Here is a 16,990-nt window from a genome sequence, read left to right as displayed (position 1 = left end):
AGCCCGTCCGGAATAATGTCGAATACTGCGGACTTTTTTTTTAAAAAAAAAAATCCTTTCCTAATTTGTGTAATTAAATGTATCATTTTTATGTATACAAGTAAATCATCTCGTTGAGTTGATTAAGGATTATATTATATAAGTAAATCTTTTTTTTTTCGATCTATCGACGTAAAAAAAAAGAATCTATAGCTTTAATTAATAACAATCTCTATAAAATTTTCATTATTATAAACAAATAAACGTTATGCCTGCCTTCCTCTTGTTTCTATTGGTAACATAAATACTAAAATTGCCAATATACCAAAAACAAATGAGGTTACATATAATGGTGCAGAAACACTCAGAGAAATTAAAGTTCCGGTAATAATAGGCGAAATCATACCGGTACTATAAAAATTAAAATGATGATAATTAAAGTTAATATATATTTAAATACTTTTTTTCTGTAGAATCTGATATTTATACTTACATTCTAGCAAAAACAGAAGAGATTCCACAAGCAGTTCCCCTTATTTTAGTCTCAAAAACTTCAGGAGTATAACAATAAATTACGGACCAATTAACAGATTTTAAAATACCAATAATCATTGAAAATAGAACTACACTATAATGATGATGAAAATTCGCAAATAAAAATGTTGATAAAGAAACTCCGGTTGCCGCTATAATCATTGCACCTTTTCTACCTAAAATCGTTTCAATTAAATATGATGCAATTATAGCACCCGGAGCTCCCCATATTGAAAAAATCATAAAACCCTTCAACCCTTTCCTAATAGCTTCGCCACCTTCACTATGTTCTTTATTTTCTTCTTTACTCACAGTTTCAAGATATTTAGGAAGATAAAGATTAAACATTACACTTCCAAATGATATTACTCCCCACATACTCCATACAATCATTGTTGTTGTTATCCATTGCTTCTTAAATAAATATTTCAAATCATTAAATAATGAACTAAATTTTTGTGTTGAAAGAATGCTAGATTTATTGAAATTTCTATTTGATTCTGGTGATACGTTTGAATGTTTAGGTGATGATAAATTATCAAGATGAATTTCAATTTCATTTCCATTAATTCTTGCAATTTCTTGAAATACAAAAATTGCTTCTTGTTTTCGATTATGTGATAATAAAAATTTAGGTGATTCTAAAAGTCTAAAGAAAAGAATTCTGATGATCAACATAATTAACGTCTAAAAAAAAAAGATAATTTGGTTAGATTCATCTATTAATATTATTAATTAATAAATATATAACCTACGCAAGTTCCAAGAATCATTATTACGTATCTCCAACCATTATTTTCTTTATAAACATCACAACCTTCTTTAAAACAACTATATGAAGGTAAAATTAAATATCCAACTAAAGCTGTGAATGCAGCTCCAAATTCAAAGAAAACTGATAACAAAGTAAGAAGATATTGATTCTCTTTTGGTACAAATTCCAAAAATATCGCTCCTAATCAGTCGGTAAATAAAATAAGATTTTTTAATAAATAAATTTTTTTTTTACGTAAATCCTTTAATATAACATACCATCTACTGGTAAATTTCCTCCAACACCAAATCCTAACATGAAAAATAGAAAACATAATTGTTCAAAGCTTTGAGAAAGACTTGCAATATAACCAAAAAATACGGACAATCCTAGTGTCCAGCTGAACGCCTGTTTGCGTCCATATGTATCTGAAATTATTCCCCAAAACACGGCTCCAAACATCATTCCAAAATATTGTGAACTTGAAAGTAATCCAATAATTGAATTTGGTACTTGAAAGTGAACTAAAAAGGTTGTGAGTAGATATTGAGGAAGCGTTAGACTTTATTAAAATTAAAATAATTAAATACCTTGAACTCGAGGTAATATTATTGCTACGCACTGAAAATTATTAAATATTTGAATTTGAAAGTAAAACATTAAAGAAACAATATATAAATAACGCACTAAATCCTAAATATTAATGTACCATCATCCACAACTAAAAAAAAAGATATAATTTTAAAATCAGTAAATCTTACAAAGGCAATTTAACAATAAAGAATCTAAAAATTGAAACACATACAGCATCTGATAACCAACCAAATCCACAAAGTACCAATAATCGTTTTTGAAAATTTCCCATTCCGATGCTTGAAATAATATTATCCAATTCTTCGTATTGATCTTTTACAATTTCAATATCTGCCAATAAATTAGAATCAATATCATCATTTTCTTCACGTATTATAATATCCGCATTATCATCATCATCCGAAAAAGAATTCCTTTTAGTAATAATATTATCTGGACTTGATGGTACAAGAAAACGTTCTCGTTCCTCCTCCGAAATTCGTATATTTTCTTCAGACGAACGAAAATTTTTTTTAGAATTCATTTTCTAATTTAAAAAAAAAAAGAATAAAGAAAATTTTTATAAAAATGATAAAAATGCAACATTTTTATATTTAATACAAGAAATAAAATGCCAAAAAAGGATAATTTATGCAAGTTTTGGATTCTTTATTTATGCATTGTACAGTACAATTTCCATTTATGATTGGTACCATAAAATCGAGGCGCAGAAATTTAGGGAAAACCCTTTTCTGTAGTAGCTTAAATTAATTAAGAAATATCATACCATAAATATTTATCATATTAATTTATCATATATTTAATTTACATCAGAATTAAAAAAAAACACTAAATGTCCCTAATAAATATTTCACGCGTCATTTTTTATATATTAAGTCTACTATTTGTAATAGAATCAAGTTTTTGTCTCATTTGCCACAAAGTCATCATTAATTCTTTTGATTTATCACAATTTACCAACGTATTCAATCGTGTATTTAACTCTTTGTCAAGAATTTTCAACTCTTCGGATACACTGTCAGGAATGTTTACTTGATTTTGAGTAAGTTTCTCAAAGACCGTTACTAAATCATTCATGTTAGCTATCAACCTATTTGTAGCAAATGATAATTCATTATTCCAAGATTGAGTCACTTTATCTCTTATTGTTGAACCCATTAAAGAATTTGTAAAAGATGAAGGTTGCTGTGTTGAACTTGATTCGCCGATAACGATCGAATTTTGTACCAAAGATCCTTCGGTTAATGTTGAACTTGAAATTGAATTTGTTCCCACTCCAAATGACCATTTATCAAGTCTCGTTGGCATATTTACATAAGGATCAAAAAAATCTACATTATCCTCAATTTCACTATCTGAATCACTCTCATCGTCCATATTTTCCATAGAATAATTTTGTAAAGGAAATACTTTTCTATGTTTCTTAAATTTCTGGTCATGTAACTTTTTGAATGCTTCTTGACGTGAATTTAATTGAATAAAAGGCATTTCCCAATGTTCCAAATTATCAAAAAAAGTAAGATCTTTTGGTTGTAGTCGCATCCAATTAACGATATTGATGGATGCTCGTATATGAGAGCAAGCACCTCCACGAAATAGGAAATTAAAACAATGACAACTTATGAATGGAGTAAGACAAACCATATAATAGTCCATATTTTCTTTATCTGGAACATATTCAGGATTTATTACATTACATTGAACTCTAACAAAAAGATAATGTCCATTAAATTCGATAAATTTAATTTTTAACAAATTTGCTTCCTCCTTTTTTCGTGGATCAAAATCTTCAAATGCAATGGTGTTAATATGATTATCTAATAAAGCTCTTGTAGTACCTTCTGCAAATTCTTCATCTTCGGCTAATTCTTCTAATATTGATTTTTTATTTTTCAATATATCATGTATATTATTCCAAAGATCACGTTGAATATTACAAATAGGTGTAATACATTTTACTAACATGATAGCCAAAACATCTAATCGTAAGACGTGACCTTTTCGCTGAAATCTTAGTATACGTTTTGGATTAAATTGTCTTCTGAAACCTTCCAAGCATTCTGGGGTCCATGGAATAGAGTCAACATCAATTCTTAATATATTTGCCGCATTTTTTCTTCCATAAAAAGTCCACATATGCATCAATTCATTTACCCAATCTTTTTGTAAATAATTAATGAATTCTAATTGTCCATCATATAACGCTAAAATTTTTACATTTAAATTCTTTCTAAGAATTTCATCATAATTATTCTATAATTTCAAAATATTATTAATTTTTTTTTTTTCAATATATATATAAATAAAGAGATATAATTTTTAATTTTTATTACCTTTATGATTTTTTCCATTGATTTAATTTTAGAACGAATTTCATTTTCATTCGCGTATTTTTGTAATCTACGAAAAGAACAACAATTAATTACAGTCCAAATATATATACAATAACATATTACTTACTCGTCTATCATATCAATTAGTTCTTTTTTAATTTTTTGACGATAACTCATAATTTCATTATCCCCATCAGTTCCTAACAATTGATTTATTTTATTCATCCAGCATTGATATACTTGAAAAGGAGAATACACGAGATATATAGAAGACCAGACTTCAGAACACGCAAGACGTTCCTTAAAACCAAAATCAATTATCGCAACCTGATAAAATAATTTAATATATATAATATTATTTTATTATCAAATGATTGAACGTTCATTATAATTTATTACCTTTGGGTTAAATAAATTATCACCAGTTTCATGACTTAATTTATTTTTATACATTTCCAATAAATGTCTCAATATTCCATATTCATGATTTGAAGCTCCTATTAAATCAGTATTACCAGGTCTTAAAAATAAAAGGTATCCAATTGGTACACCTCTTTTGTATTCATCTATAACCATTAAAACATACATTTGTAATTTTTTGTTATCAGTTTGAAAAGTTCCATTTAATATTATATAATTTTGATGACCATATTTCCATGCTTGTAAACGTTGTTCTTCTGTTGCTAATATTAAAAATGTATAATCATAATGATGATCTCTTGGTTTATAATAAATAATTGCGTCTCTTAATTCTACATCGGAAGAATTTGGACCAAATAATTCTTGTAAATTATGATGTACGGATCGTTCAACATTAACATTCCATTGAGGTTGAGGATGATTTTTGATCCAACGCCTAGCATCTTTTATATCAAAAGCAGTTATCAAGAAATGTTCATCTTTACATTTTAATTTATTTCTTAAAACTAATCTTCCACCCAATTGATCCTTTATAAATTGTAAATTAAGTGATAAAATATCATTAGTTGAAGCATAAGTTCTTACTAATAATTCAGTCATATCTCTAATATTAATATTAATTGATAATATAGGATAATTTTTCTTTGGTAATGCACGATGACATGCTTCTGAATGATTCAAATAACCATGAGCTCTTCTAAAAATTTTTTTATCAACATCAATTTCTAATCTTAAAAAAGCCAAACAACCATCAAATTCATATAATTGTCTAATAGGTCTTTGTTTTTGTACAGGGGTCTTACTAGCAGCTTGCATATCAGAACCACAACTACATTGATAAAGGGTAGCACCATTTTTTTTATCACTCCAACGTATTTTCCACCTATTCGTAGGATCTTTATGTTCTCTATGTGTAGAATTTGTTGGGTCATCCAAATCAACAGGAAGTCCTTGATAAATTAAAAAATTTCTTGCATTTTTTTGATCATCAATTGATTCACTCCAAATTTCTGTAGTAAAAATTTCTTTACCAGGTAAATCGGATAAAGTGAATAAATAATTTAATTGATTTCGTTGTTTTTCTGTCAAGATCAATTTACTTATTTTAGGTTTTGCATTTAAACGAAATTTATCTTTATGATAATATTCATGAGCCATCATGTTAAATTGTCAATATAAATATATATATATAAACATATATACAATAAAATAATAATAATAATAATTATAATAATAATAATAAAATAATAATAATAATAATAATAATAATTTTTTTTATATTAATGTTTATTTACGAAATAAAAAAAAAAAAGGAATTTTTATTAAGTAGATCTTGATAAAACATTCCAATAAAATTCAATAAAATTCAGAGAATATTTATAATTTTTTTTTTAGAAAAAAAGAGATACTTTTCAATAAGGACGATTTATATGGTTTAATTTTTATGCCGAGTGATATATTGTTTATGTCATTGGTTTATAAAAAAGTTACGATTAACACCAATTATACAAATAAAAAGTGTCACAAGGATACAAAGACTAGACATTTTGCATTTACCTAAAAGGGAAAATTTCGGGGTAATGAAAATAGATAATAGGAAAATGGATAAATTGCATGATTTATGATAAAATAAATTATTAATAATTAATCTTAAACACACCAATAAGTTGTTAATTTGGTTAGTTTATGTTTCTCCTCAAAAAATTATTTTCAATGTAATAAAAGAGAGATTGGAAGGATTGGAAATCACTTTTTCTTTTTTAACATCCTTGTCAAATGTTGCTGCACAGGGTACAATCCGGTACATCCTAAATTTGGAAATCTAATTCTTTGTATAAGATAAACGCGTCATTGCGTAATGATGCAAAATTTAAAGGGCAAAGCGTTAAATCTTTTCCTGGAAAGAAAGATGGAAAGTCCGAGTTGCAAAATAAAGAATAACATTTTTTTTGTGCATCCCTTTCATTTTAATTTTAATGTCTATTATGTAATTTTTTTTGTCATATATTTTATAATAATATAAAATTTATGCATATAATCAATTTACTGCGGTCAATAGATTTATCATGCTGTACAATGTACATTTAACCTAGAGGAATGTTTCCGTATCCAAATTTATTTCATTTTTTTTTTTACTGTTCTTATTATTTTCATGTTTTTACGCATTTAAAGACTACGTTGTACTTTCCCGATTTTTTAATATAAATCTTTAGTTATAGAAAAATCGTAGGATGAAATGTTCTAATAAATAAATAATAGTATTAGTAAAGTTTTTATCACGTAAAGTCGTAAATTATTTAAATTATTACACTTTTATATAAAAAATACCGATTTTTTTTTATATTGTATTTTTTGCTGACTGAGTCATATATATATTATTATGTCACTGGATTTAACCTCAAGAAAGATAGTAAAGAATCACTAATAAGTAGTCTTGTAAATTTACGATCGATGATTATCGAAACATTTACTCTAATGGATATAAATCCAGCCTGTATTATTTTATATGAATAAAAAGAAATTTGATTCCGTAAACTTTGTGAAGTTCATTATTTTATATGGTTCCTAAAAATCTGATATAAATCAAATGTATGATGTCTTTCTTGGTTAAACATATAATAATATATTTTTTTCTTTCAATTCTTCCTTTGACATTTTTAATCAAGTTATTTAATTGTTGGTGATGTTTATTATATTCCATTTTAAATGCTATTTATGTATGTAGTCTAATTTAGACTAGTAAATGAACGATAAATCTTGTTAAAACCGGTATGATTGTCAATATGAATGAAAAAAAACCTAAAAAAAATCATTTTTTTTTTCTTCCTTTAACTGTTATTAAAAAAAATGGATTTTCCAAAATATGATGGAAGTAAACATCCAGATGAATGGTTGGACGATGCTCAAAAATATTTTTGTGTTCGTCAGGGCAAAAGTGAAGAATATATTGTATATATTGCACTATCATTAATAGATTCCATTATTAAATTACCAACTGGAATTGATAATATTGAAAAACTTCGTAATGCACTCAAAGAAGATATTTCTTTTACAGTATTTAAGAATACGAATAAAAGAAAATTACAATCATTAAAATATAATCCTGAAAGAAAAGGTGGTGATACTTCATATTTTATTTCAACCTTTCGTAAATTATGTTATAACGCTGAGATTAATGATATTGAAGAACAAAAAAGATATCTTTATAAATCACTTCCTAATAATCATTTTGATTATATATCAAATGAATTTTATGAGAAAATGAAGAATGTAAATTCGATTAATGAGTTAATTAAAAGATTTGAAGAAATTGTTTTAGAAGAATCGAATTTAATTAGAAATGGGTCTGTTGTAGCTTTAAAACATATTGCCACAGGAAAATATTTAAGTTCTATTAATAATTTATGTTATACAACTGGAAGCAAGACTCAAATAGTATGTTTTATATTATAGCTCCAATTTTTTTTTTTTTTAATCGATTTTAATATAATTTTAATATGAAATAAAGCTTTTTGTAGGAAGCTCAGAACCAGTTCCAAATTCTTTATGGAAAATTGAATTTGGTGGCGAATTAGCTACTTATGCAAATAATTCTATAAAGCTACAACACGTTAAATCTGAGAGATTACTTGGAATATATTGTATACAGATTCGCTATGGATATGATTATTGCAAATCTCCGTCAACTAATCATACAGAAGGTAATAAATTAAATATATTTTTGTATATTGTTATATATAAGATAATATTAATATTTATTATTTTAGTGAGCTGCAGCAACGATGGATATTTGAATGGAGATTGGAAATTTAATCATAGTAAATTAAAAAATCATCAAGGATATTTAAAATCAAATGATATTATTAATCTTAATATTGAGAAAAGATATGATAATAACAAAGTTGAATTTTTACGTAGTCATGATATTCAATTTACTATTGGGAACGATACTTTTCAAGAAGTTGTTTGTCATAATGAAAGATTAGGAGGAAATGACGAAGCAAGTAATTTTATTTTATTTTATTTAGATTCGTATAAAATATTAAATCTTTTCTTTCCTTTTAGTGGTGCATCGAACTTATTCACGAAGTTAAAATTTTCTAAGTAACGTTTCCGATACATATCTTGCCTTTTTCAAATGAATAGTATATAGTATCTTTTAAACATGCACTTTCCACAAATATGAAATTGAAATTAATGAAATTTTGGGATTATGTAACGAAAGTACGTTAAGACCGATAATTTAATGTTCAATTATAACAAAAATTTAGGATAACATACATAGTTCAATATTGACTATATTTATTGTATTATAATTTTATTTATGAAATTATAATTAATTATAGTAGACCACGCGTCAATTATTGTGATACTCTCAAAAATATTATTTCTCTAAAGTTGAGAATATCATTTCTAACTTTTATATGTATTTTATATACTGTATGTAGCGCCCCCTGCGAGCCCTTTTATTGTATTTAAGCAATATTTATTATATATAATATGTCGAATTACACCATTGAATTGTCATAATGTAATGTCATAATGTCATAATGCTGTGCGATTTGATTTTAAAAATTAACAATTGATTTAGCATTAAGGTAATGTGATTCAATTCGGTAATTCGGCCATTCGACATTATGGTACGTGGTGTAATTGGTGTAATAGTTATTTACACCGCCATAATAATTTGATTTTTGGCATCACTTGAATTTAATTCAACTCTTTGTATCGTACAGTAGTTATAAAAAAATTGAGTTTACCATATTAGGCAAATTTGATGTCAATTTTTATACGCTTTTTTTTGAATAAACTTACCCATTGAGTTAAAAAAATATTCATTCGGACGAATAGATGTATTTTAATATTAAATACAACTTAATAAATATAATAATGCCACATGATTAGTAGGTTTTGCAACCGGGGTGGAATTGATGATTACGAGCAATTAAGAAAATATTTCCTCTAAGAATGCAAAAATGTTACAAACACTTAAAAATAATCCTGAAAAAAAGGTGGTAACTCATCATATTTTATTTTAACCTTTCTAATCTTACAAGAGATTCATTTCTAAATTAAATTCGAATCCCCTAAAATAGAAATTCGAATTTTTTGATTAATTCGCTAATTGAATTTACATTCTTAATTTTCCCATAAAATAACTTGAGATATACAGTAATCAAAATGATTATTCGGAAGTGATCTTTCTTTTATTCTTCTATATCATTTATTTCAGCATTATAACACGTTAAATTTGTTATGCAAGTATGCAACTGTCTCAAGTGGTATAATTTATATACTGCAGCTTTAGTTATTTTTGAGAAAACTTAGGTTTTTATAGGCCTGATCCAGATTTTTTATATGTTGTTATGATTATGGGGAAATCTCCGATAAATTTGTTAATTTACAATATAATGTAACACCGATTATATATTGTTACATCATTGTCATGTGAAAAAATTGACGATATTGGTATATGGTATAACAATTTCTAAACTATATAAATAAGCGAAATTCCCAAAAAAAAACTCGCATTCTTTTTGACCATTTTAAAAAAATGAATCACCCAAAATATAATGGAAATATTCATCCAGACGAATGGATAAATGACCTTCAAGCTTATTATAATATAAAACAAAACTTGATAAATATAAATAACGTTAATGTAAATATTATATCATTAGTAGATTCTACTATTAAACTTCCAACTGGAATTGATAATATTGAAAAACTTCGTAATGCACTTAAAGAAGACATTTCTTTTACAGTATTTAAGAATACGAATAAAAGAAAATTACAATCATTAAAATATGATCCTGAAAGAAAAGGTGGTGATACTTCATATTTTATTTCAACCTTTCGTAAATTATGTTATAACGCTGAGATTAATAATATAGAAGAACAAAAAAGATATCTTTATAAATCACTTCCTAATAATCATTTTGATTATATATCAAATGAATTTTATGAGAAAATGAAGAATGTAAATTCGATTAATGAATTAATTAAAAGATTTGAAGAAATTGTTTTAGAAGAATCGAATTTAATTAGAAATGGATCTATTGTAGCTTTAAAACATGTTGCTACAGGAAAATATTTAAGTTCCATTAAAAATTTATGTTATACAACTGGAAGTCAGAAACAATTGGTATGTTTAATATTGTAATTCCGAATTTTTTTTTTAATTGATTCTAATATAATTTTAACATAATTTAAAGGTTTTTGTAGGAAGCTCGGAGCCTATTCCAAATTCTTTATGGAGTATTGAATTTAGTGATGAATTAGCTAATTATACGGATAATTCTATAAAGTTACGACACGTTGAATCTGAGAAATTTCTTGGAATATATTTTAACTATAGACGTGATTATTACAAATCTCCGTTAAATAATTATACAGAAGGTAATAAATTTAAAATATATTTTTGTTGTAAATTGAGTTAATATCAGATATTAATATTATTTTTTTAGTGGGCTGTCGTGGTAACGAAAGTTATTTTACTAAAAATTGGAAATTTAATCATAGTAAATTAAAAAATCATCAAGGGTATTTAAAATCAAATGATATTATTAATCTTAGTATTAATAAATCAGATGGCCAAGTTGAATTTTTACGTAGTCATGATATTCAATTTACTATTGGGAACGATACTTTTCAAGAAGTTGTTTGCCATAATGAAAGATTAGGAGGAAATGATGAAGTAAGTAATTTTATTTGATTTTATTTTATTTAGATTCGTATAAAAAATATTAAATTTTTCTTTCCTTTTAGTGGTGCATTGAACTTATTCACGAAGTTAAAATTTTCTAAGCAACGTTTCCGATATATGTTTTACCTTTAAGTTGTTCTAAAAAGGCAATTTCCATCAAATATGAAAGTGATATTAATAAAATTTAAAATTTTGAAATTATATACTTACAGATGCGATTAATAATTTCATTAGCTAACAAAAATACTGTACGTTAGTATCAGCAAATATAGTTTAATATAATTTAATATCGATTGCATTTATGAAATTATAGTCAAATATAATAATTACTTATAGTACGCGTCAATTATTGAAATTCCCATAATTTTCATACTTTCGAATATTATTTCTTTAATTGAGGTTAAGAATATCATTTTTGACTTTTGTATGTGACATCTTAAATATGCAACGCTCTTTGCGAGCTCTTATATTTGTATTTAACTAATTTAATCATATACTGTATTTGTTTTATATAGTAAAATTTATTACGCGTAATACATAGAATAGACATTTCGTCAATTGCATCACGGTAGTTTGATAATCCTTGTAATGCGATTTGATTTCAAGATTTTGGTTAATTTTCGCAATTTGATGGTTAATAATTGGTGTAATAGTTGTATCACATCACAGTTTATTCTAATTTTTATTTTTATTAACAAGGCAAACAATTTGACGGTGGGAAGTACATAAAAGTCTATACAAATAAGACAAAAGTAATTCTGATAAAACTGACAAATAAATCACGAAATGGCGATGCTTCCTTGGTGGTAAAAATAAGGTGTGCGAAGCAACTCCACAGACGGACTTAACAAACTAAAAAGTAAAAGGAAAAAATACATCACTCCTGTGGTACTCTTACTGTTAAAGTTTAATTGTAACTTGTAAAAAAAAAATTTCGTTGATCATTTTTTTTTCTTCGATCATCGAAGAGCTAAAATAAAAAAAAAACATATTCTGAAATAAAATAAAAACCCCAGTGGGGAAAATTAAACTTATTTACGTAACGCTTCTAAAATTTCCGCTAAGATCTTAGATCGTGAGGCCTTACTTCCTTTTCTGCTTCTCGGACGTTGTATTACATCACCGTGATATTTTTTTTAAAAATTTTTTATTTCTAAATAACCAAAATACAGTAAAATTACAAGAACTCTATATACTAAAGTCAGAAGTAATTTATGAAACTAGTATTTAAAACACGACTAGGCCTATCGGACCAGTAAAAAGCTCGGCTACGTGACATGTCTCCAACAAATATTTCACCATAATCACGTGTCCGAGCTTTTTTTGCGAAGCTATATAACACGAAATTGAAGTAAATTTTTTCGTATTAGGCAAAATTGATGTGATCGATTATTACCTATAAAAATTTTCCATTTGCCTTAAAAAAAGGATTTTCAAAATATAAACGACCTTCAAACTTACAATTAAAATGATTACTATAAAGATAATTCTTTTTTTATTCATATCATGCAAATGGAAGACCGTTATAATTTTTTACATTGCAACTTTAAAAAATGTTTTTTTTTGTTAATTGTTTTATTTTTTATACAGTTAATATTTTTGAACAACTTAGGTTTTGGTAGGATGATATAGAAAGTTCAATTTAAGATTGATATATCATATGACAATTATGACATGTAGAACTTTAACGTATAATGACTCTTCCATGTGGATACGCCCATATGTACTATTGATTATTTATTTTTACATCATTGTCACATGCCAGTAGAATTTGATAATAACAATTTCTAAATATAAATAAGCGAAATTCCCCCAAAAAAACTCACATTCTTTTTGGCCATTATAAAAAAATGGATCTCCCAAAATATAATGGAAATATTCATCCAAACGAATGGATAAATGATCTTCAAACTTATTTTAGTATTAAAAAAGACTCAATAGATATAAATATTGTTATATCCTTAGTAGATTCCACTATTAAATTACCAACTGGAATTGATAATATTGAAAAACTTCGTGATGCACTCAAAGAAGATATTTCCTTTACAGTATTTAAGAATACTAATAAAAGAATATTACAATCATTAAAATATAATCCTGAAAGAAAGGGTGGTGATACTTCAAATTTTATATCAACCTTTCGTAAATTTTGTTATAACGCTGAGATTAATGATATAGAAGAACAAAAAAAATATCTTTTTAAATCACTTCCTAATAATCATTTTGATTATGTCTCAAATGAATTTTTTGAGAAAATGAAGGATGTAAATTCGAATAATGAGTTAATTGAAAGATTTGAAGAAATTGTTTTAGAAGAATCGAATTTAATTAGAAATGGATCTATTGTAGCTTTAAAACATGTTGCTACAGGAAAATATTTAAGTTCCATTAAAAATTTATGTTATACAACTGGAAGTCGGAACCAATTGGTATAGTTTTTACATCACAACTTCAAAAAAATTCTTTAATCGATTTTAATATAATTTTAACATAATTTAAAGGTTTTTGTAGGAAGCTCAGAGCATATTCCAAATTCTTTATGGAAAATTGAATTTGGTGACGAATTAGCTACTTATGCAAATAATTCTATAAAGCTACAACACGTTAAATCTGAGAGATTAATTGGAATATGCTATTATTATAATGACAACGGTAATTGGATTTATGATTATTCCAAATCTCCGTCAACTGATCATACAGAAGGTAATAGATTAAAATATATTTTTATTTATTAGTATGGTAATATTAATATTAATATTTAAAATTTTTAGTGAGTTGTTACGATAAAAATATAAGTTATAGGATTTTGGATTGGAAATTTAATCATAGTAAATTAGATAATCATCAAGGATATTTAAAATCAAACGATGTTATTAATCTTAGTATTAGGAAATCCTATCTCGTTAACTATGGTAATATTATTCAAAACGGACAAGTTGAATTTTTGCGTAGTCATGATATTCAATTTACTATTGGGAACGATACTTTTCAAGAAGTTGTTTGTCATAATGAAAGATTAGGAGGAAACGACGAAGTAATTTTATTTTATTTTATTTTATTTAGATTCGTATAAAATATTAAATCTTTTCTTTCCTTTTAGTGGTGCATTGAACTTATTCACGAAGTTAAAATTATCTAAGCAACGTTTCCGATACATATTTTGCCTTTTTCAAATGAATAGTTTCCACAAATATGAAATTGAAATTGGGATTATGTAACGAAAGTACGTTAAGACCGAAAATTTAATGTTCAATTATAACAAAAAATTTAGGATAATATTATCCGCAATACATAGTTCAATATTAACTATATTACTATATTTATTGTATTATAATTTTACTTAAGTTATAGTAAATTATAATTAATTGACGATCCGCGAGTCAACTAGAGAAATTACATATAAAATTTGACGCAGATCATATACTAATTTGTCGTAATACGCTGACTTTAATGATTTCTGATGTAACAAAAACTATAAGCATAGTTTACTAAAAATAGCACAAACAATAAAGTAAATGTCTCACTTTTATTTTTCAAAGCTACCAAGCGTAAAACTTTTTTTTGACGAAGTTTACCTTGGAAGCACGCGGCATTTACTATGTTATTAGATAAACTAAGGGTTTAAAAGTACAAATTATGGAAATTTTTTTATATTTCACTAAACTTTCATGCATATTTGCTTTATTTTTGATATATTTTATTAGTAAACTATGCTGTAATAACTTCTAACCTGACAAATTCAAGACTTTTTCGCACTCATTATACAAGTGATATGGTATGATAAAACTAGTTTTTGTCTTTCGAATCTCAGATCTCTTAGAAATTGGACTTTTTTCGAACGTCACATTATGGTTTTTTTGCATGAGATTGGTGGGAAAACTGTGGAAAACCATTTCATTAAAGCAAAATGGCGTTATTTAAACATTTGGCTAGAGAAATTCATGAACAACTCCACATCGGAAATGCGGCTTTTAATTAATAAATTTCCGTCGAATTTTATTATCGTTTTCGCTACTTAACTCGCGGATCACCAATTAATTATAGTAGACCACGCGTCAATTATTGATACTCTCAAAAATATTATTTCTCTAAAGTTGAGAATATCATTTCTAACTTTATATATATTTTACAAACGAAATAAACTGTATAAATTACTATATATATAAAATGAATCGCATTATAATGAATTTTTTTATACCAAAATTTTTTAATTGTAACGAGATTTATCGTAGGATGTGTTTTTTTATAAAAGATATAAGGGATGTTCGCGTCTTATGTTTTGTATTAGTTTGCATATTTTCTATTCTTTTTTTAAAATACTGAGTGCGAGCCCTTTATTGTACATTACAGAAACCTGTTTTCCTTAATATGCAGTAACTGTATTGTAACTGCATCGTAGTCATACAGTAACTACATAGTGTAATAGTAACTACATAGTGAGAATATTGTAAATACGCAGTTACTGCATATTAAGGAAATTAAGTTTCTGCAATGTATTTAAGCAATATTTATTATATATAATATGTCGAAATGAATTGTCATAATGTAATGTCACCAATGCTGTGCGATTTGATTTTAAAAATTAACAATTGATTTAGTATTACAGCTGATTTCATAATATACGGGACACTCATCATTTTTACTTCATGTCGAGAGAAACTCGATAAGATTCGAATAAAATAAAAACTACACCACTGTGCTCGGACCAGTGTTCCGAATCTAATAATATAGTTTTTATCTTATTCTAAACTTTACCGAATGTACCGACGGTATGTGACCATGACATTATGGTGGTGTAATTGGTGTAATAATTATTTTACACCACCGTAATATGGCACCACTTGAATTTAATTCAACTTCCTGTAATCGTACAGTAGTTTTAAAAAAATTGAATTTACCATATTAAGTAAAATTGATGATAAATTTACACCAATTACTTATAAAAACTCGCATTTTTTTGAACGAACTCGGTTAAAAAAAAAGGATGATCTTCCAAAATATGGTGGAAATACTCATGCAGACGAATTTGGTAGATGTATTTTTAATATTAAATACAACTTAATAAATATAAATAATGCTACATAATTGGTAGGTTCCGCCATCAAACTTCCAACCGGGACGGAATTGATGATTGCAATTAAAGAAGGTATTTCTTTAAGATTACAAAAATGTTTATAAACATTTAAATATAATCCTGGAAAAAAGGCGGTAACGCATCATATTTTATTTTAAACTTTCTAATCCTACAAGAGATCCATTTCTAATTAAATTCGAATCTCCTAAAATAATTTTTTCTGACTCTTTTGATTAATTCACCAATTGAATTTACATTCTTCATTTTTCCATAAAATACACTTGAGATATAAAGTAATCAAAATGATTATTCGGAAGTGATTTTCTTTTATTCTTCTATATCATTTATTTCAGCATTACATCACGTTAAAAATTTGTTATGCAACTGTCTCAAGTGGTATAATTTATATACTGCAACTCCAAATTTTTTTTTTTGTTATTTTTTGAGCAAACTTGGGTTTTATAAGGAATCTAAAAGATCTAGATTCTTTATGGAAAGTTTAAAGAATTAGTAACTTACAAGATTGATCTCATTACAAGATTTTTATATGATATTATGATTATGGGAAATCTCCAAATCAACGAGATAAACTTAAT

At 25.9% G+C, this 16,990-nt stretch overlaps 5 protein-coding genes across 5 annotated transcripts; 3 read left to right on the top strand and 2 right to left on the bottom strand.

Annotated features, from left to right (window-relative positions):
• Positions 1-157: 157 nt before the first annotated feature.
• Positions 158-2,424, bottom strand: OCT59_013647 (uncharacterized protein). Its single transcript, XM_025314671.2, has 7 exons — positions 2,073-2,424; positions 1,977-1,988; positions 1,858-1,888; positions 1,546-1,791; positions 1,269-1,468; positions 473-1,200; positions 158-390 (listed from the first exon to the last, which is right to left on the bottom strand). Exons 1-7 carry the CDS (start codon positions 2,382-2,384, stop codon positions 246-248), a joined length of 1,674 nt encoding a protein of 557 aa, XP_025184683.1. The 5' UTR covers positions 2,385-2,424; the 3' UTR covers positions 158-245.
• Positions 2,425-2,725: 301 nt separating this feature from the next.
• On the bottom strand, positions 2,726-5,913 carry OCT59_013646 (uncharacterized protein; the record flags this gene model as incomplete). Its single annotated transcript, XM_025331627.2, has 4 exons — positions 4,594-5,913; positions 4,322-4,521; positions 4,195-4,261; positions 2,726-4,114 (listed from the first exon to the last, which is right to left on the bottom strand). Exons 1-4 carry the CDS (start codon positions 5,773-5,775, stop codon positions 2,726-2,728), a joined length of 2,838 nt encoding a protein of 945 aa, XP_025184684.1. The 5' UTR covers positions 5,776-5,913.
• Positions 5,914-7,461: 1,548 nt separating this feature from the next.
• OCT59_013645 (uncharacterized protein) lies at positions 7,462-8,718 on the top strand (the record flags this gene model as incomplete). The annotated part of the gene is made up of 4 exons (XM_066141652.1): positions 7,462-8,049; positions 8,123-8,315; positions 8,382-8,614; positions 8,680-8,718. The coding sequence occupies 4 exons, from the start codon at positions 7,462-7,464 to the stop codon at positions 8,716-8,718; spliced, it is 1,053 nt and encodes a 350-aa protein (XP_066001771.1).
• A 1,450-nt stretch (positions 8,719-10,168) lies between these two features.
• OCT59_013644 (uncharacterized protein) lies at positions 10,169-11,511 on the top strand (the record flags this gene model as incomplete). Its single annotated transcript, XM_066141651.1, has 4 exons — positions 10,169-10,759; positions 10,830-11,013; positions 11,082-11,311; positions 11,383-11,511. 4 exons carry the CDS (start codon positions 10,169-10,171, stop codon positions 11,419-11,421), a joined length of 1,044 nt encoding a protein of 347 aa, XP_066001770.1. The 3' UTR covers positions 11,422-11,511.
• Positions 11,512-13,170: 1,659 nt separating this feature from the next.
• On the top strand, positions 13,171-14,459 carry OCT59_013643 (uncharacterized protein; the record flags this gene model as incomplete). Its single annotated transcript, XM_025324734.1, has 4 exons — positions 13,171-13,749; positions 13,822-14,023; positions 14,092-14,354; positions 14,421-14,459. 4 exons carry the CDS (start codon positions 13,171-13,173, stop codon positions 14,457-14,459), a joined length of 1,083 nt encoding a protein of 360 aa, XP_025184688.1.
• Positions 14,460-16,990: the final 2,531 nt, after the last annotated feature.

The sequence above is a fragment of the Rhizophagus irregularis genome, chromosome 21, assembly GCF_026210795.1.
Source record: "Rhizophagus irregularis chromosome 21, complete sequence".
Lineage (NCBI taxonomy): Eukaryota > Fungi > Glomeromycota > Glomeromycetes > Glomerales > Glomeraceae > Rhizophagus > Rhizophagus irregularis.
This window is presented reverse-complemented; position numbering and strand designations above follow the sequence as displayed.

Coding starts and splice junctions, on each gene's coding strand:
- OCT59_013647 (XM_025314671.2), bottom strand. CDS start 2,384: ATGAATTCTAAAAAAAATTTTCGTTCGTCTGAAGAAAATATACGAATT. Junction 1,792..1,857: donor AATATTACCTCGAGTTCAAG/GTATTTAATTAT, acceptor CAACCTTTTTAG/TTCACTTTCAAGTACCAAAT. Junction 391..472: donor TCTTCTGTTTTTGCTAGAAT/GTAAGTATAAAT, acceptor TAATTTTTATAG/TACCGGTATGATTTCGCCTA.